Source organism: Fusarium mangiferae (genome assembly GCF_900044065.1).
Source record: "Fusarium mangiferae strain MRC7560 genome assembly, contig: FMAN_scaffold002, whole genome shotgun sequence".
Lineage (NCBI taxonomy): Eukaryota > Fungi > Ascomycota > Sordariomycetes > Hypocreales > Nectriaceae > Fusarium > Fusarium mangiferae.
In genome coordinates, this window is record NW_024573922.1 from 1,175,719 (window position 1) to 1,194,196 (window position 18,478).

At 49.1% G+C, this 18,478-nt stretch overlaps 7 protein-coding genes across 7 annotated transcripts; 3 read left to right on the plus strand and 4 right to left on the minus strand.

Annotated features, from left to right (window-relative positions):
• Nucleotides 1–767: 767 nt before the first annotated feature.
• Nucleotides 768–2,286, plus strand: FMAN_06315 (uncharacterized protein; the record flags this gene model as incomplete). Its single annotated transcript, XM_041826921.1, has 3 exons — nucleotides 768–802; nucleotides 849–1,283; nucleotides 1,332–2,286. 3 exons carry the CDS (start codon nucleotides 768–770, stop codon nucleotides 2,284–2,286), a joined length of 1,425 nt encoding a protein of 474 aa, XP_041677935.1.
• A 5-nt stretch (nucleotides 2,287–2,291) lies between these two features.
• On the minus strand, nucleotides 2,292–4,399 carry FMAN_06314 (uncharacterized protein; the record flags this gene model as incomplete). Its single annotated transcript, XM_041826922.1, has 4 exons — nucleotides 2,292–2,972; nucleotides 3,017–3,240; nucleotides 3,287–3,981; nucleotides 4,029–4,399. 4 exons carry the CDS (start codon nucleotides 4,397–4,399, stop codon nucleotides 2,292–2,294), a joined length of 1,971 nt encoding a protein of 656 aa, XP_041677936.1.
• Nucleotides 4,400–5,418: 1,019 nt separating this feature from the next.
• Nucleotides 5,419–7,140, plus strand: FMAN_06313 (uncharacterized protein; the record flags this gene model as incomplete). The annotated part of the gene is made up of 1 exon (XM_041826923.1): nucleotides 5,419–7,140. One exon carries the CDS (start codon nucleotides 5,419–5,421, stop codon nucleotides 7,138–7,140), a length of 1,722 nt encoding a protein of 573 aa, XP_041677937.1.
• Nucleotides 7,141–7,312: 172 nt separating this feature from the next.
• FMAN_06312 (uncharacterized protein) lies at nucleotides 7,313–12,546 on the minus strand (the record flags this gene model as incomplete). Its single annotated transcript, XM_041826924.1, has 19 exons — nucleotides 7,313–8,083; nucleotides 8,138–8,303; nucleotides 8,352–8,474; nucleotides 8,525–8,861; nucleotides 8,910–8,931; nucleotides 8,986–9,312; nucleotides 9,358–9,375; nucleotides 9,425–9,561; nucleotides 9,621–10,419; nucleotides 10,465–10,523; nucleotides 10,576–10,898; nucleotides 10,951–11,205; nucleotides 11,259–11,383; nucleotides 11,434–11,526; nucleotides 11,579–11,648; nucleotides 11,702–11,722; nucleotides 11,780–12,035; nucleotides 12,090–12,272; nucleotides 12,321–12,546. 19 exons carry the CDS (start codon nucleotides 12,544–12,546, stop codon nucleotides 7,313–7,315), a joined length of 4,311 nt encoding a protein of 1,436 aa, XP_041677938.1.
• A 919-nt stretch (nucleotides 12,547–13,465) lies between these two features.
• On the plus strand, nucleotides 13,466–14,408 carry FMAN_06311 (uncharacterized protein; the record flags this gene model as incomplete). The annotated part of the gene is made up of 2 exons (XM_041826925.1): nucleotides 13,466–14,188; nucleotides 14,247–14,408. The coding sequence occupies 2 exons, from the start codon at nucleotides 13,466–13,468 to the stop codon at nucleotides 14,406–14,408; spliced, it is 885 nt and encodes a 294-aa protein (XP_041677939.1).
• A 171-nt stretch (nucleotides 14,409–14,579) lies between these two features.
• On the minus strand, nucleotides 14,580–16,001 carry FMAN_06310 (uncharacterized protein; the record flags this gene model as incomplete). Its single annotated transcript, XM_041826926.1, has 1 exon — nucleotides 14,580–16,001. One exon carries the CDS (start codon nucleotides 15,999–16,001, stop codon nucleotides 14,580–14,582), a length of 1,422 nt encoding a protein of 473 aa, XP_041677940.1.
• Nucleotides 16,002–16,328: 327 nt separating this feature from the next.
• Nucleotides 16,329–18,185, minus strand: FMAN_06309 (putative catalase isozyme P; the record flags this gene model as incomplete). The annotated part of the gene is made up of 9 exons (XM_041826927.1): nucleotides 16,329–16,390; nucleotides 16,446–16,798; nucleotides 16,846–16,891; nucleotides 16,940–17,024; nucleotides 17,074–17,361; nucleotides 17,407–17,866; nucleotides 17,917–18,049; nucleotides 18,099–18,132; nucleotides 18,183–18,185. 9 exons carry the CDS (start codon nucleotides 18,183–18,185, stop codon nucleotides 16,329–16,331), a joined length of 1,464 nt encoding a protein of 487 aa, XP_041677941.1.
• Nucleotides 18,186–18,478: the final 293 nt, after the last annotated feature.

The window sequence follows — 18,478 nt, forward strand, 5'->3', positions numbered from 1 at the left end:
TTATCTCGACTTCGATAGGCTCTGGAAACATCGACTTACCCTACGACCTAAAAATAGTAACTGAAATCTGCCAATCAACAGCAAGGAGTAACTGTCCCCGCTCAATCTTGGATCATTCCCGGCTAAATCCAGAAGCCGCCAAGCCTTTCCCGCTTCAGTATCTAAACGTCCGTGGCTTACAACACTATCGATAAGCTTGTAGCAAGAACGGCCGGTCTAACGGCTAGAACAACGTCGGCAATTTCCTTAAAGTTCCCAGCGCCCGCATGTTTGTGTAACCAACAAGCATCTAATTATTAACATACATATTTATTTAATGCCGCAGAGTCACTTAGCCTCAAGGCCGGTAAAGGCGTGTACGGAGTGTAAACAGGCAAAGGTACGAGCTTCTATCTTCAATATGAGATAGTCAAGAGCTGATTACCAAGTTGCGATGTGATTCCAAGGAGAAGTTCCCTGATCCGTGCTCTCGGTGCAATGCAAGGCATTTGTTCTGCACGGTAGACGCTACTTTTAAGAGGACGCCGGCGAGGAAGTACGTATCAAGACCGTATCATCCGGTATAATCACTGACCTGATGACGGCTTAGGCGTTTAGAGGCTATGAGCAAGGAACTTCAAGAACTACGCAATCAGACTCACCGCACGGATGATCAGTTGGTGGCTGGATCGAGCTCTACATCCGAGAGTAGATCACCAGCCTCCCAGGATGAAGGTGTAGATGACTTTGAGCTCACATCGTTCACCGTGAGCCTGGGTGGGGTAGTCATGGAGTCTTCAACTGCGACAGAGACCTTCATGGTGTAAGACGCCGCTTCCCCCCTCTCTACAGTTACTCATAGCCTTTAGTTTTGCTGAGTACATGCGTCCCCGGCTTCCGGTGGTCGCCTCCCTCTCCGCCCAAGCAGCGTACGAGAACCAGCCCTTCCTCTTCTGGACAATTGTCACAATTGTGCTCTGTCGTTTACCCGAGGCAGAGAACATCGCTTTATTCCAGTTGCTTCGGGCGCCATATGAGAGATTGGTACAGGAGACTGTAACTGACGCGCCACTACCGCTGTACAAAGTGCAAGCTTTGCTACTTCTCTGCAACTGGCCATTGCCAACGGAGAAACAATGGAAAGAGCCCAGCTGGCTTTACTGCGGTGTTGCCATTCAAGCTGCTCGATACTTGAGTCTTGATCGTCAACAGACCATCCCATCGCTTCGAGTCATCGGAGTCACATCGGGGAGCATTCGGTCAAGAATCAACACTTGGCTGTCTTGTTTCAGTGTCTCAACATCGTGAGTGCACGAAACTGAGAACATGGAATTATTTACTAACGGGACCAGACTGAGCTTACACCTTGGCCTTCCCTGCCCCGTCGAATCGGAGCTAGACTTTGCTGCGATTCATGCATTCCTGAAACGACAAACCGTACCGCCAGCCTTTGCGATTGAAGTGCGCATCCAGCTAGTCGTGGCAAAATTCACAGCGCTACTCAACCATGAGCTGGCAGACGGCACGAGCTCATCATTTCTTCGCTTGTTTGACACTGAACTTGATGCGATAAAGAATGAGATTCTACCAGATGAAGAAACGAAAAGTATAGTTGAATACGCAATCCTAGACGCCAAGATACACATATATACACTTGTAATCACAAAATCCCCAGCAAATTCATCCTCTCGCCAGATCCTTCTTCGAACAGCACGAGATATCGCTCTTCGAATAGTCGAAATTGGAACACGAGCTATCCGTAGCAACCCCGAAAACACCACTTTCATCCGACGCGAGAAATGCCAACCGAAAGATCGTCATAGATGTCTGGGCTTCTCAACAATCTTCCTCCTCAAATTCTTCATCCGCCAGAGTTCCGACGGTCCTGAAGAACAACAGATAGTAGCGAACCATGTCGCTATGACACAAATGCTGTGTAGGGCATGCACGATTGATCCAAAAGATGAGTTCAGTCGCGTTGTAAGTGTGTTTGAAGCACTGGGTCGGGAGACTTTAAAAGAGGAGGATAAGACAAAGTTGGTGCTTAATCATAGAATGGGCGTTTCTTTGATGTTTGATGCTGTTAATACAGCGGGGAAGATACGAGGAAAGCCTGTTGAGGTGGAGGAAAGTGACAGGGGGACAGTTGAGGCGACAACGACAGAGACAGGACAGAATCATGAGGATATGATGAGTCAGGTGGATGGAAACCCAGAGTTTTTGAAGAACTTTTGGAGCGATCCGTACACGAGCTTACTCCAATTCGACCCGACGTCACTGGAGGGTGATTATCCAAGCACCTGGTAATGGACCTAGAAGTTGAATCCTTCAGGAAGCTTCATGCTTGCTAAGCCCATGTGTTCCTGTGAACCGTGGATGTCATTCTCCATGAACCCGCCAGCAGATTTCTTCTTCCCTGATCGGATTCTGGGGATGGTCACCTTGAAAGCGATAGCGGGATCGAAGAAGCCAATCCAGATGATATCTTGCTCTGAGATGCCAATAGCTTTCGCAACGTTACTGGATGAGAGGAGATCGGATGATTTGACAGCTTCATAAGCTTTGTTGGAAGCGAACATGGCATCTATCGTGATCTCGTATGGACCAGCGTTCTTAGATCGGACGATGCGGCACAAGTTTGATAGCGTCTCGGGTTTCTGGATAGTTTGGTTTGGGGGACTAGGCGAACGCTGGGGACTTGTGCTCGTCCGCTGAGGAGGCTTGCTATCAACCTCAGACACAGTATTGTGCCCGTTCGTCCCGTTAGCCCCGTTCATGAACCCTTTGCCAATTCGAGAGACCACTCCTCTCAGCAACGACCCCTCGAACACAGACCCATCATCACCCAGAGCCAACCTCTCTTCACCCGGCTCAAGGGCCATGAGATGGTACAGCGAGAACTCAGCACAAGGACCAAGTTCAATCTCCATGAGCCCACCAAGGCCGAAGCCAAAGTTACCCGCAGTCGCTTTCTGCCCTGGATAAGGTGCATGCTATCACGCATTAGCTTGGCCTAATGGTAGATAGGGAGCCTTACAATCATTCCTACTCGAGCCTTGGAGGCAATACTGTTAGCCAGCTGCTGTGTTGGTGCGAGTGCTTCAGCAACGATGAAAAGTTGACCTGGTCCTGCTTGCGTGTACTGGTCTTTGCCGTAGACATGGAAGTCGAGGTCCCATTGACCAGTGATTTCGGAGTGTTGTTGGTCGACGTAGACTTTGACGCGGGCCAATAGTTTGTCAATCTGGGAAACGAGGATATCTATAATGTGAGACTGATTTCATAGCTTGGAGGTAGGGGCTCTTACGGTCTGTGATACTGCCCATGAACATAGAGCGATAACCAACAATACGTGCAGCTTCGAGCTTGAGTTGATAAGGCTTGCCATCTGACTCCGACGAGCGATAGACACTACCACTCACCCTCACAGACTTTCCATCAGACAGCTGCTCATACTTTGAGTGATCGAGATGTAGTGATCCGCCCGGCCCTCTTAGAACATCCGGCCTCGTATTCTCATACAGCGTATGCGCAGCAACAGATAACGGCGTGCACATAGACTGAGGATCTGTCGGTCGAACATCGAATAAACCGTTCTCATAGATAGTCGCAACAGCACCATGAGATTTCGGGAATGAACACTGTCCTCCACATTCCAAGATCTTGCCCATGTGATAGAAACCTCCAAGTCTAGAGTGGAGTTCTTCTGTGCTGAGATGGTTTGACTGACGTGTGAGCTGGTAAACACAGAAAGCGACATATGGGGATGGATCGTAGGCTCGTCCGCCGATTATGATGTTGAAGTCGGGATTGGCGTTCATGGCGTCGAAGAAGGGTTCGTAGCCCATTTGAGCGACGACGCGGAGGGACTCATTGATCTCGAGCTCTGTTGCTGGTGGAACGCAGGGGCCGCACCCGGTTAGACGTCCTTGCTGAAGGCGCTCGAGGATTATTGCCTTGTTGATATTGGAGAATAGCGATATCGTATTGAAAGCATAGACTCTGTCAAGTATCAGCAAGATAACATCGGAATTGCTACTATGACGTACTTATTCTCCTCTTCGGCCACGATCTCTTCTATAATCTCACCCATAGCCTTGACATGCTCATCCGTTCCATCACCACCAGCAGACCCAAAGATCAACGGGACACGAAACGTGTGAACAAGACGGAGTAACTTGGCAAGATCTTTTACATAAGCCGACCTCGGGCACGACATAGACCCCAAAGCTAGCTTCTGCGGCCCACTATCTGTCGAACCCGAGTCTAAGATGATAGCCGTTGGGATGCTGGTTGGTACCAGGCGGGACAGTTCGTAGTGCGTGAGGGCTTCGTCGAAGCCGTAGCCCAGCATCCCCACTGGAGTAATGATTTGGCATATCGGCTTGGGTTCCGGGTTCTCGGTGCTGCTGAGTTCCATTGTCGAGTCGGAGGGTATTGATTATATGCAGTGATACGTTAGGGATCGACGTGGTATTAGCGCGAGGTTCGGTGATCAAGCAGGCGTTAAAGACTGGTGACTGTAGCTTCGAGTCAGTGAGACCAGGAAATTATCCACGAAACGTGTCAACACGATCTTGAACCCGTGAAATAAATGATTCGTTGAAGCATCACGTCTTTTTGAGTGAAATCATGGCTTTTACATATCAACAAAAAATCGCTGAGCATCCTTTCGATGGGAGCGGACTTCGCTCGATCGTGCGGATTTCGCAAGACCCTCCAAAGCGGATGTATGTCAGACCCATCCTCCAGAGTCCGACGGGGATAAGGTCCTACGGATCTCGACGATATCGCACTAACGAGCGGCAATTGGTAGTAATGCCGGAGGCTAATTGAGAGATTTATGCTTGATTCTCGTGTTTAAAGATGGTGTTATACGGAGTAATGCATGCATCCTGAATCCTCATCTTACGTGGCGATTGTCCCTCTGCGGCACAGCAACTTCACGAGGGCATCTCTACTGCAAAACTGCATCCCTTCTCCATCTTAATCAACACTACCTTCCCAAATGATCAAATCTACTTCCTCAAGAACTAATACCTCACTTTCTAATATAACCTCCAACTCAGCCTCATCCTCGCCAAGTCTGTCCCGTCCCAAGCCTCACTAGTCCGAGTCCGTAGGGCTCTGCTGACTGCGCCCTGTAAGCACCAAGTTTCATGCTCGTTCTAGTGCCGACGTAATTGGCCCAGAGACAAAATTAGAGTATCATCGCCCACTGAAGGATTTATCCTACGCGATAACTGCTACTCCACGATTTGACGTCCGTAGGGCAGATCACCAGAGTCCGATGGACCCCTCCACCAGAAATGCGAGGTCTGGGCTGGATTACTCTTCTTTATAGATGCCGATTGCCACCTTTGCCATTGCCTTTTCGCATTCGCATCGTTCGAGATCTCAACCATTCGCTAAAAGAAATTACAATTCGGAAAAGTCATCATGAGCTATCACGACAGTAAAGACAGCGATCCCCAAGAGGGTAGTATCGCGCCAAGCTACCATGAACTCGAAACAACAAGACGATGGCAGACAATTCCACAAGAAGATCAAGACATCACAGCTTACGATCCTTACACTTCCCAAACTACTACCCAAGACTCAATCGCAAAACAAGACCCGCCACCTCAACAAGACGATGAAGAAGCTCAAATGCCGCTCCGCCAAGCACTAAAGAAATACCCCAAAATCGCAGGATACTGCCTCGCCATGACAATCCCCGTCATCGGCTGGGGCTACGACCTCGTCATCGTCGGCGCCGTCGCAAGCGTCGACACCTTCAAAGCAGACTACGGATCAAAAATCGACGGCGAGATGGATATTCCCGGTAATTGGCTGTCCCTTTGGCTTGGTCTTCCACCCGCCGGTGCAGCGCTCGGTGGCCTTTTGGGTGGATGGCTACAGAATCGCATTGGACGAAAACTCTCGCTCTTGTTTGGAACGATCATTTCTGTTATTGCTATCGCTTGTATTTTCTTCTCGCATATGCCTGAGCCGCTTAATATGAAGCGCACGCTTCTCACTGCTGGTTTGACGATTCAGGGCTTTTCGGTCGGTGTCATCAAGACGACTTGTGTGACGTGGGTGTCGGAGAATACACCGACGGCGCTACGTGGATCGGCGATGGCTTTGTTTCCGGTCTTCACATTGCTTGGTCAACTCATTGGTCTTATTGTTATCAAGTTCATCAATGACATTGAGAACAGCAGTGGTTATCTTGGTGCTTTCGGATCTCAGTGGATTCTCTCCCTCGGCCCTTTTATCCTTTCCATCGTCATGCCTGAGAGTCCTGCTCATTTGATCAGAACTGGCCAAGAAGCGAGAGCGATCAAATCGGCTACCCGTCTGTTTGCACCCAAGGTCAGTCCATATGGTGCAATTGAACGGATTAGAGCAACCATTGAGGAAGAGAAGGCCATCACAGCTTCTGTCAACTACTGGTCTTGTCTCAAGGGCACAAATCTTAGAAGGACATTTATCGTGGTACTGGCTTCTATCATGCCGGCCCTCTTCGGTCTGGAGCTCCTCTCCAATGCCAGCGTCTTCTTGACATCTATGGGCATGAAGTCAGGATATGCTATCATGTTCACGCTCGCTGGTATAGTCGCTGGAATGCTCGCAAACGGTATAGGATTCTGGCTGCTGTCCCGCGCTGGTCGTCGCAGCTTGACCCTGTTTTCGTTGGCTGCTTCGACTCTTCTCTACGGAGCCATGGGTGTGACTGGATTCTGGAGAAGTGAGACGCTCACTTGGGCTACAGGAGGAATCATGACAGCTGTTATTGTCGTCTGTGGTATGGGTGCTTGGCCTGCTGGGTATGCCATCTTGGGAGAGACCAGTTCCCTCCAACTCCGATCTTTGACACAGGGTCTGGCTGGTATCGCCGAGAAAGGTTTCTCTATCATGTTGGCTGTTGTTCTACCCATGCTTTTCAGCCGGGATAAAGCAGCACTGGGCGGAAAGACCGGTTTTCTATTCTGCGGACTTTGCCTGGTCGGTACTGTCTTGACGTGGTTCTTTATTCCTGAGATGAAGGGAAGAAGTGCGATTGAGATTGATCACATGTTTGAGATGAGATTGCCAGCGAGAAGGTTCAAGGGCTTCAAGATGGAGGTGCATGAAGTGCAAGAGGCTTCTCCTCTCGCGTCACATGCTAGCTTGTAGAGTGTCTCATGATTAGGTATTATCAAGGATTTGAATGAATGAAATATGGATGGGATTCTTTTGGCTGGTTACGACATATAGATATACACATTTGCTTCAAAATTCATTTTTGCCTATTTATTGCCATGATTGAAATTTTCCAACTGCCACTATCAAACTTCTCATTATATGACTACCACTCACAGTACAAGGCATATGTATAAGACCCAAACCTACACTTCTGCGTCTTCCCAAAGTTCTCATCCTTATAGCACCTGATCCCACTAACCCCATCACAAACTAGCTTCCCTACCCTCTCTGTACTGCCCTCATAAAAGCACGTATGTCCATAAAGCTTCTCCATCGTATCACCACTCTTTAGAGCAGCGGGAAACTTGTCATCAGCTGTTGTGTTCAAGATCGGAGTACCACGTGTATCTCCGCCCTTTCCTGTCTTGAAACAGGTATCGGAAGAAAAGTCCTTGTCTTCGGGCTTTTCCGCGATGACCCATACGGTGGTGAGATACCGAGCGATTGTGATTCTGTGCTTCTTCTTGGAAGTATCAGGGTCGCCGCACCCGTTGAGCCACGCAGCGATAGCTCCTGTCTTGGGATCGACAGCGACGTAATCGTATCGGCCTGTCTTCTGTAGCTTCGCGTATCGGATGTTTGCGCCGGATGTCCCGACGCCGCCTGCGACCTCTCCGGCTTCTCGCCAGGTGGGTTTCTTGGGGTAGTCATTGTACCAAACCTTGACACTACCATCGAGTCTAGATGTCCAGACGTAGTCCGCCTTTCCGTCACCGTTCATATCTATAAAGTCAATCTCGTCCGGTGATTGGTTGATACCCGAAGCATCCGCGTCAGACATTGGGGCATACTTGTCGCCATCGTTGTCAGGGCCGTAGATGTTGCGGTAGATGGTCGTACCGCCGTTATCTTTGAGAAAGATGTAGTCATCGCGCTAAGAAGGTGGTAAACAAATGAGCCGCTAGGTGAATCACGGCCTAGGTCTTACCCCATCACCGTCAATATCGGCGATGCGCACTCGCTTCCCAGGTCCGAGGCCTGATGCGATCGTGCCTATTGGCTGGAACTTCCACTCAGACTCCCGTCCCAAATTGAGGTACGCTTTCAACAAGCCGGTCTTGGGATCCAGGTCTAGATAATCGTCCAGCCCGTCGCTACTTCTGGTCAGTCAAGCGCTCCACCCAGAGTCCGAGGCTACTCACCCGTTGATGTCGCCAAAAACCACCTGGTTCGCAGGCGCAGCACCAGAAGCGATAGGCTTGCCGCCATTGATCGGGCTCCATGCCCAGCCAAGAGAGTCACCATCATTGACTCCAGAGTTGAGGCTAAGCTGTCAGTGAGTCAATCGCAAAGTCGATACGTGGGCATGACTTACTAAACCGTTGGAGCTCCCGTCTTGGGGTCCAGCCAGACATAGTCGTCCACTCCATCACCATCCATGTCAGCAAAACGAAGGCCATCAATCGCCATGGAGTCATCGGTAGTCCCTCTGTTATACCAGACTGAAAGTGCACCATGGTCGCCAACGTAGACATAGTCGTCCTTCCCATCGCCATCCATATCTGCCAACTGAATAGTGCTTGGCTGCTTCCTGATACCATCTGCAATGGTTTTTGCCGGGCCCTGATTGACGAAGAGAGGAACACCCTCCCTGTTGGTTGGCTGGTTAAGAAATCCTGTGAGGCCACCGTCTTCATCCCAGATCAAATAGTCTGTTGTCGATTAGCAAGACTCGTGGCATGCGACGAGGCAGACCTTACCATCACGGCCATCGCCATTCATCTGTCAATCACACTCGTTAGCCCGGGATCCAAGTCTAGGGTCCGTTCTACTTACGTCGGCAAACACCAACTTGGAAATGTCACTGACAGCTCCAGTAGCGATACCTCCCATCGCATGAAAGAGCACATCCCGTCCTCCAACTGATCCAGTATTCAAATGATGCTTCAGCGATCCACCTTCACCAATGTAGACATAGTCAGCCCGTCCATCCCCGTTGATGTCTGGGAATCGTAAAGTCTCAAGGTTGGCATGCGGCACCCCCGAAGCGATCTCACCACCAGGCACGAATTTCCAGCCGTTGTCCCAGCTGTCATCAGGACCATAGTTCCACCAAACACGAACCGAACCATTATCTGGGTCGACAACAAGGTAATCGTCCATCTATCTCACGTTAGCACAGAGCCATGGATCAGACGTGATACTTACTCCGTCCCCGTTCATATCCTGTCTGTGGGTTAGTATTGGCCGTCAAAGGAACCTTAGGGAAACTTACCGCCAGATAGATAGTCTTCGCAGGGCCTACGCCGCTACCGATGATACCATTGTTGTTGCCAGCCTTGGACCATGGTTTGGGGAGATTGTTGAGCCAGCAGGTGATCTCGCCTGTTTTGGGATGAATCCATACGTAGTCTAGAACAGTGATTAGTCTGGGGCTCCAGATAGTGGTCAGGTAAATGTTCAACGCTTACCCGCTTTGCCATCGCCATTCATGTCGTGCAATCTGACATACTGTTTGTCCAAGCCAAGTCCTTCAGCAACTTCACCCTCTGCTTTCCAGTCCTTGTGATACTTCCAATCCCCATTCTTACCAACGCCACCTTGCGCAATCTTTCCAGTACCCTTGTACCAAGGATTGCCGTTACAAATAACGCACTTGTCCTTTCCACCAGTTGCATACTTGGCTGCATCTGCCACTGTCTTCTTCGAAGTAACCTGAATAGGGCTCTTTCCCCAGTCCGGAGCAGGAATATTCTTGTCAATACCGCCGTTAGTTCCATCACCACCGTTGGGGTCTGGTCCAACTGGCTTCTTGATCCAACTGCTGGGAATCTGGTGGATGAAGCTGTACCAATAGTCACCCATAAGCTTGTATCCGTCGTTGGTAGGGTGGATGCAGTCTTGGAGATCACTCGTCTTGAAGGTTGTGAAGTCCACGGCCAAGACGTGCTTACCGTCGTCATGACGCGACTTGACAACGCCGGGGACGAGCTTCTGGAACTCCTTTGTGGCTAGGGATTGCTTCTCATCACATGTGTTGATGATCATGGCTACCAAAATGGTTGCGTAGGGGCATGCTTTAACCATCTTGTCAATGAGCTTACCAAGTCGGTTAGCAGCGCCCTTGGGATCATTGCCCTCCTTCGAGATGCCACGATTAGGGTTCATATCATTGGTTCCAGCTGCCAGAAGGATGATGTTGGGTTGTTGTTTGAGCGAAGGGTCGACATGGTCCGAGATATACTGGATGGTCTTTCCCGACCATGCTGCCTATCTGGAGTCAGTTAACTGTCCGTAGTGAGCCGGTGTACATACATAGTTTCCGCCGGACATTGTACCTGATGACTCTGTACCAGCAAAGACGACCTTGTCACCTGGATGACGTTAGCAAATAGCAATGTCTGCCTTACCTTCATGTATTCTTACCAGAAAGATCCTTCTTCAATTGCCCCCGGTAGCCATTCCCGTCACCTCCCTTCCTGTCGCTCAAATAACCTACTGTGATAGAGTCACCGACCGGCAGAATCCTCAGCTCGGTGCCCTTCTTGACTGCCTCTCCCGGCTTAGTCTCCTTGTACTTCAGGACAATGTTACCAGAAGGATTGATTGGGCACTGCGCTACAGATGTATCCAGAAGAGGTTCCGGTGTCATATTGTTCTCCTCCATTCGGCGATTGGACACCTCGAATAGAACAAGGTTGGCAATGAGCTCATGCAACAGGATCTGGGGATGGAAGACACGGCCGTAACTAAAAGATCGAGGGGATTAGCGTTGAAAAAGGCTTGGTTGCTGTTACTTACCCGTCAGGTAAAAGATTCGGCACATCTTCAGTAGCACCCTCTTTAGCTGCCGCCTGGAGACCCTGGGTCTCAGAATCATCTTCAATCTTGTGTTCCTGCCTGAATGTCACATCCGGCGCGACAAACTCAGCTGCTCGGGCCATCGTGTTCATGTCACCTGAAAATGAACCGTTCGTGTGCTCGACTGTACTGCGTTTCCACGGCCTATTACCCCACGGGTCAAAAGTATCGAGCTCATAGAACATCAGCTCCGGTCTGGGAGAGCTAATTAGCGGTATGAGTCAATCGTCCAGAATGTTAAAGCTTACCTTGTGTTGCTGTCAACCACCGATTCGTCAACGCCCTCTTCGCAGTATCGGCCTTTGAAGTGGCCGACATACTCGTCGTAGTTGATAAATGTCACCTTGTCGCCGGCTTTCTTGACCGCAGCTTCCTGAAAGTCGAGTTAACCTACCAACCTCCTGGGTGTCTGTCTGCACTTACAATTTTGTCGTTTATGAGATCAACGAGCCTGTTCATCTCTCTTCGGCGCAACTCTTCAAGACGAGCAGCAGGCTGCCAAATATTATACGATTTCTTTGGGTGAAATGTCAGAAAAACTCACAAACTGCTAATTCGGTTTACTTACAAATATCCAGGTTGACCATGACACTTTGTCGCAAGCAGACCCATAGTCAGTGCTCCAAAATTTGGCATACCTATAACTAGGATTAGCGGAAGGAGAATGATTCTCTATCAAGCGCTATCATACCCCGTGTAGTATATCATGCCGCTACACAGAAAGATAATATCAGTAGATATCCAGAGAGTGCGCCGGGGTAGAGCTTACTCTGACGAGAGTTTCTTCTTCGTAGCCTCGATCATCGAGTCGATCCTTTTGGAGAACTCATCGTTGTTTATGATGTTCTTGGAATATTGGAGTTGACCTAGGCAGCCTCGAGACGCAGCATCCCAATCCCATCCCTTCGCCCAGGGCTCACCTTTCATCTCTGCAACCTTACCTACAGTAGAGTGCTGGTCGTTCAAAGCAAACCATTGATAGACACATTGGTTCAGGATATTGACAAGCTCGGCATCGTTGCCACCTAGAACATTGTTGGTGGATGTTAGCGCCTCAAATGATTACCTATAAGTCTTACCTGCAGATAAGAGAATGATTTGCTGATCAGAGTCTATTGAAGGAAGCTGATCCTCAATCACGTTCTTGATAACCGCACCAGAGCAAGACTTGAATTGAAACTTCCTGTTGGCTGCATCGCCCAGTCTCTCATCTTGATTGATGAGATATGGGTAAGAATGATCATATCGACGGCAGTTTTCATCTGTAACACGTTAAATTTCGCTGCAACAACCCAAAAATGTAAACTTACCGCCTTCGCCGTGTAAGCCATCGCCAGCTCCAATACCAGCTGAGTATGAGTCCCCGACAGCTGCGAGCTTCTTGATGAACGTCAAGTCATCCGGATTGAAGAAGTCGGTCGTTTCTCTACCAAAGATGTTATTCATGGACATAGATCCAAAGTCAACAGAAGAAGGACGGGCTACTGCTGAGCCAGCAGCAGCGAATAGTGCCAAAGCATAGCTTAGACGCTGCATGATGATACAATTTACAAGCGGATAGAACGTGTTACTCTCTTTCGGTAAATACAGATACTTGGCGATTTTCATATGTGTGTCAATGGAACTATTGTTAGCAAACCGATGGTCAGCCTTGCAGGGTTGTCTATTTCTTCCTCTTGGCCCCCAATGCCAGTTTCAATATCTGCACTTCGCCCAGGCCACTCAGCAAGGCCCCCACAGTCCTGCGTGATTTAGTTATCGCCTCATGATCCAGTCTCGCCGAGAAGCTCAGTTCGCATTTGACCCACGTAGTGACATGTAAATGAATTTTACCGGGGGGAACCAACAGATAAGGGATAAAATTAGTCGGGGATTTCCTGACTCGAAAGGATCATCATGCATGAGTCGCAGCACGGCCCGTTAATTATAGAAAAGCCACTGTCGAAATGGTAAGTCGAACCAACAACTGTGTTTCATGACCCCTTGTTAGCGTCTTGTTGTTGGTTCTAGCAAGAAGCTCGTATCAACATCCACATTACATGGTCGGCTAGTTGACCTCCGATTGGACGCACGGCCAACTGGGTTTCCATGTTTCTATCACGGCGCGTAGTTGACTTGTAACAGAGTTGGTAGATGGGGGCTGTACTCTTAATTCGGCGAGTATCAGCTTCGGCAGTTGTTTGGTAGGAATCAGAATATGGGCCTTTAATTTTAAACAATCTTATGGTACCATGATCATCGTGTCTGCCTTCCGGCTTAGCCGCTGTCCGAAAGGCGCAGGTATGGCTGTTGGGTGCTATTCGTTGATACCTGGAGAGGTTCCAGTCCCAGTGAGCCAGGATCATGTAGAGGCTATGTTATATGCCCTGTGTCGTTTATCTGTATGAGTTTCGTCCAGGCTCTATCTCGTTGAACTCTATACACAGTTCTGAGCATACGTTCAACTCCTGGCATCATGGCACCGCTGTTGGGTACTTTCTACATTTCTTTATTGTGCATACTTCTCCTCTTCAGTCAATTTCTCGATGCTATTGACCTCAGCGTCAAGCACCCACCACAAGGGCAACTCAAAGTCCGGCTTGACTATGGTCTAGCGACTCAGCCAATCCCGGGCGTAACGGAAAGCAGGAGGAGAGAAAATCAGCACCGATATCTCTTTTCCTCCTATCTCGTCTTTAATGAACCTGTCGCTTCCATCACAGACGGTCAGCTAAGGCAGATGGCCCAGGTTGCACATAGAGAGATGGAAAAGGATATGCAACAATATAAGCCTACAGTCTTTGCCGGCAAAGGGAGCACCAAGCCAACATACCTTCCTTCGGTTATGACTATCGTGGCTTTTGGAAACGAGATTATCTTTTCTTCTTCTCAGAAGGGACTGGATGGCTTTCTTAATCAGTGGCCTGCTAGCCCGGTTAAACTGGCTCTTGATCGCTGCAGTGCTCTTTGGCGAGACCGTGTTGTCAATGACCCAGAGAGTAATGCGAACCCTGCCGCCGGCCATAAAAACAAGGCCAAGTGTGGCGAAGTCAATGCATTCCATCAGTATTGTATGACACACACGACGTCTATTCCGGAGGTTAATCCAAAAGTCCGTGTCACGACTGTTGTCAAAGGAAGGCAAGGCTACACTATCTTGGCCCCCTGTGGCACCGATGAAAACGGAGAAGATGAAAAGGTTGGTACAGGATGATTGCATTATCTGTGAGATCATCGATTTACTAACGAGATGCCAGGAATTCTGGGGATGTAACTTACTGGTACGCGACCAAGACGTGCATTATATGAGGCAAGAAGAGAAGGCTATGCCATTTTCGCTTCGTAAGATTGCTGGAGGTGTGAAGAAGAAAGGCCAGATACAGATGTGTACAAGGAACAATATTATTTGGGATGAGTAGTAGGCGCTCAGTCTCCTATTGTCTTCGTTCGTGTAGTTTCAAGTACATGTAGTGTTCTATAATAGCATAAAGATCAAGATTCGTGTTGTTCACCATGACACTGCGAGGAATAAAAATAATTGAATGACGCGAGATTTAATCAGAAGATACAGGCTATGAGATAATGTACTTTCACTCTTTTCTCTCATCGTAGCTCAATGCCAACCCAAATCGATCCCCAAGGGCTCTCATCTTGTTCTCGCAGATGTCTGACAACCCACCGATATACAAGGATCCCGGTAGGCAAACGCTCTTCAGTGATTTTACATGTAACAAAGCGCCGCTCTCGAGTTCTTCTGCAAAGCCTTCGACCATCAGTTCATCTGGATCCTCTTCATAGTCATCATCCTCAGACCACATAAAGAAACCATCCAATGCCAAATCTTCAACATTGGGCGGAACTGCAGCCCCGATAAGACCAGGACCAGTAGAAAATCCTTTATTTCCAGTGAGAAATGTCCAAGGTATATGAAGAGTCTCGATCTTGTGCATCTCACGAAGTCGAGCGATTGATCCGTGGAAGGCGATGCCTGGCGGCTCGTACTCCCCATGCGATAGTGCGGGAAAAGTCTCTGCGGTGATTTCAAGCTCCTCAAGCGAGTCTTTAGTCTCAAGGAGGGCTTCTGACATCACGTCCAACATCACAACATGTTTACTGACCTCCTTGTCGAGGTCTGGACGGTACATCCAGTTGTATCGAAGCTTCTTCAAGTTCGTCGTTGCTGCTAAAACTGGTGCCAGGCGACTTTCTCGTAGCCGAAAGATCTCGAGAGACTCTAGCGATCTTGGCTCTGGTGGTGACGAGGGCCAAGTGAAGTTGATGGGATTGTCAATCGATACTGAGAGATTCTCAATATTGGGCAGGTAGAACAACGCCAGGGCATCTGCTGTATTACTTGGATCGAGATGGCGTTCTTCGTCAAACATTGGTGCGAATGATACGCGCTTCAACGAAGAAAAAGAGGGTAGTCCTGCCTTTGTCACATGCTGAAGCTTTTCACATAGAGCAGCCCGAAACATGCTCCCCAGGAAATGCGTGTCGTTTGTCCAATTGGAGGACAGACAAAGCCGTTCTAGATTTGGTAGAAGAGAAACAAGAACCGCGACCGAAGCTTCAGGAGATCCCGATTGGACTTTTGTATGCCATTGTTCGGCAGTCGACTTGGAAACACCTGTGCTCCTTATGGCCACGGAAAGTTCGCTCTTGGGAACCTCTGGGATGGCAGGTGGCGGATCGGGAGTCTCTTCTGTCCAATCTGAGCGATACGAGCCTATCTCGTTGATGAAGCCATTACCTTCAAAGTCGGCATGGCGTATCAAAGGGCACAAGTCCGGTCTTTCCAACAGCGTTCGGAGTAACTGGAGTAATTGAGTGACGGGCGGGTGGAACTCCCTCGTCCATTCAAACTTGACAGAGGAATAGATCAGAGGCTCGGTGAGGCTGTGCAGGGCGCGACAGGTCATGGAGAGCCTAGCCAGGTCGCCTTGGGACACAAATTCGGCGACGTGGAGCTGTACTTCTTGGGGGCAGTCGAGAAACGAAATGGGCGCCATTTTCCAAGTCAAAGCTGTGGCACCTTTTCACGATTAAGATGAAAGAGGAGGATTGAGGAAGTGCAGTCAATGCTCTTATGTTGTTGGTTCGATGTGAAACAACCCAACAAGACTCAGCCCTGATTACAGTGATCGGCACCGCCATATTAGTGGGGCTATCCAGCACCCCCTGGTCCCTGAAAATCCCACCCCAAAACGATTTACGCGCCCTAAACAGAACCTTGAGGTTGTTCACATCAAAGCCCAGCAATAGGAAGAATTATGTCAATTGAGTCATTCGACTAATAACTTATACTTGATACGGCGACCGAACACAAATGGGCGATTTTACTTGGATAGACCTTCTTTTAAACAAGCCTTGAGATCCCCATCAACACGACCGAAATATTCTGTGAAGAATTAGCATAAGATAAATCAGCACTTATCCCGTTGCGTAGAACTCACCAACAACCTGATCCTTCATTTTGTCAGGAATATCGCTCAACGTCGGAAGAATATTGTGCAAGAACTGTTCTTTGCCCTTTGGCTCTTTGCAGATGATTTTCCAGAGTGCTCTGGGCTGCTCAAAGTCTTTGTCCGTGATTGATGTTGCGAAAGCGGTAACATGGCCAGACCAGTCCTCGTGTGTAGGCACTTGAACTCGTTTGCTCGTACTGACGGGGCGAAGCTCTGAGCCGACATAGTCCGGGTCGCCCCCGTAGTTGCCATTAATCGTGCCTGGGCCGTCGCGGACGTATGGGGCGTAGACCTTGTTGATGGGTTTGTTGCAGGGCAGTTGGAAGTAGTTGGGTCCGACTCTGGTCATCATTAGACTTGATATAATGAGAAAAGTCAATTTACTTGCCTGTAGCGATGAGCATCTGGGTAGCTAAACATTCTTGCTTGCAGTACTTGTCTCGAGTTAGTCTCTGGATGTAAACGTGGAGGGGTCTATATACCAGGATCCGCAGATGGTCCAATGCCAGGCACCATGTTTGAAGGCGAAAAACACGCCTGCTCCAAGTCTTGGAAGTAATTGTTGAGCTATGGCAATATATCAGAACATGAGAGCCTCAAGCATTATGAAACTTACGTTCTTGGTAAGAGTCATCCGACCAACAAGTCTCAGAGGATACTTCTCAAAAGGCCAAGTATACGTGTCGTCGAAAACATCAATTGGAGCATCTTTGACCTCATCGGGTTGCATAACCTGGATGTAAACACCCCAAGATGGGAAATCTCCTTTCTCGATAGCCTTGAAGAGATCTTTGACGTGGTAGTCTGGCTCTGAGCCTGCTAGTCGCTGAGCAGTGTCTGCATCCATCGTCTTGATTCCATCGTCGGGCCGGAAGTGCCATTTGACGTAGACATAGCTACCATCCTAGGTCGTGTCAGCTTAATTTCAATGGCTTAGCCTGGAACTTACAGCCTTGTTGAGGGTATATGTGTGAACACTGAAGCCATTGATGTTTCTCAACGATGCAGGAATACCACGCTGTCCAAAGAGGTGCATCAATGCATGAATACCCTCGGGATTGTTCAGATGAAAATCCCAGAACATGGTATTGTCTGGAACATTCGTCTGGGGATGTCTCTTGTGACTGCGGTTCATGGACGGAAACTTGATCGGATCTCGGATGAAGAACACGGGCAGATCGTTGAAGACAAAGTCCTGGATACCCTCCTCGGTGTAGAATTTGGTTGCCCAGCCGCGAACATCACGTACGGTATCGCTGGAGCCTTTCTCGCCACCGACGGTTGAGATTCGTGTGAGTAACTTCGTCTTCTTGCCGATGCCCGTGAGGAAGTCTGCGTCGGTGAGATGGGAGATGTCTTCAAGGACTTCGAATTCGCCAAAGGCTCCGGCGGCCTTTGCATGTACGCTCCTGGATGTGCTGTCAGCCAATGATGCAAAATTGGTCAGATTAACCGGCACCTCTCTGGAATACGTTCACGAGCAAAGTGAGCGAGTACTTCGATGGTCTGCGTGTCGCTCAAGACGATGAGGCCGCCGTTGCTTTTTCCGTAGCGGACTTGCTGAACTGAACCTGGGTTCTCACTTGGTTGCCCTAAAAATATTGTTAGGCATATAACTGAGACGAGAGGGATTGCTTGTACCATTGGCAAGAGTCGACATGGGATTGTTCTGAGACTGGTTTTGTAAGCCTTCAAAGAGAATCACAAGCTGTGGTTGACACTCACCATGGCTAATTTGATGATGTCTTGTCGCTGCAATTGATCGTACCGCGAAGTGAATACCGTCCTCACGGACGCAGCACAGCTCATCTTATCCCCCCTTCCTGCATCACGACCATTCCCAATCTTACACGGAAAGTCCGGATGCCATTGAATTAAGTTGACCCCGCACTCGTACAGCAGCCACTTTGTCATGATGATCTCTGATGCATCCCAACTCTGTCAGCTCTTGATAACGACCCCACTTTCACAGCGTAATCACCAACCATTCACGACAACACCATTAGACAGCAGTGTCACCG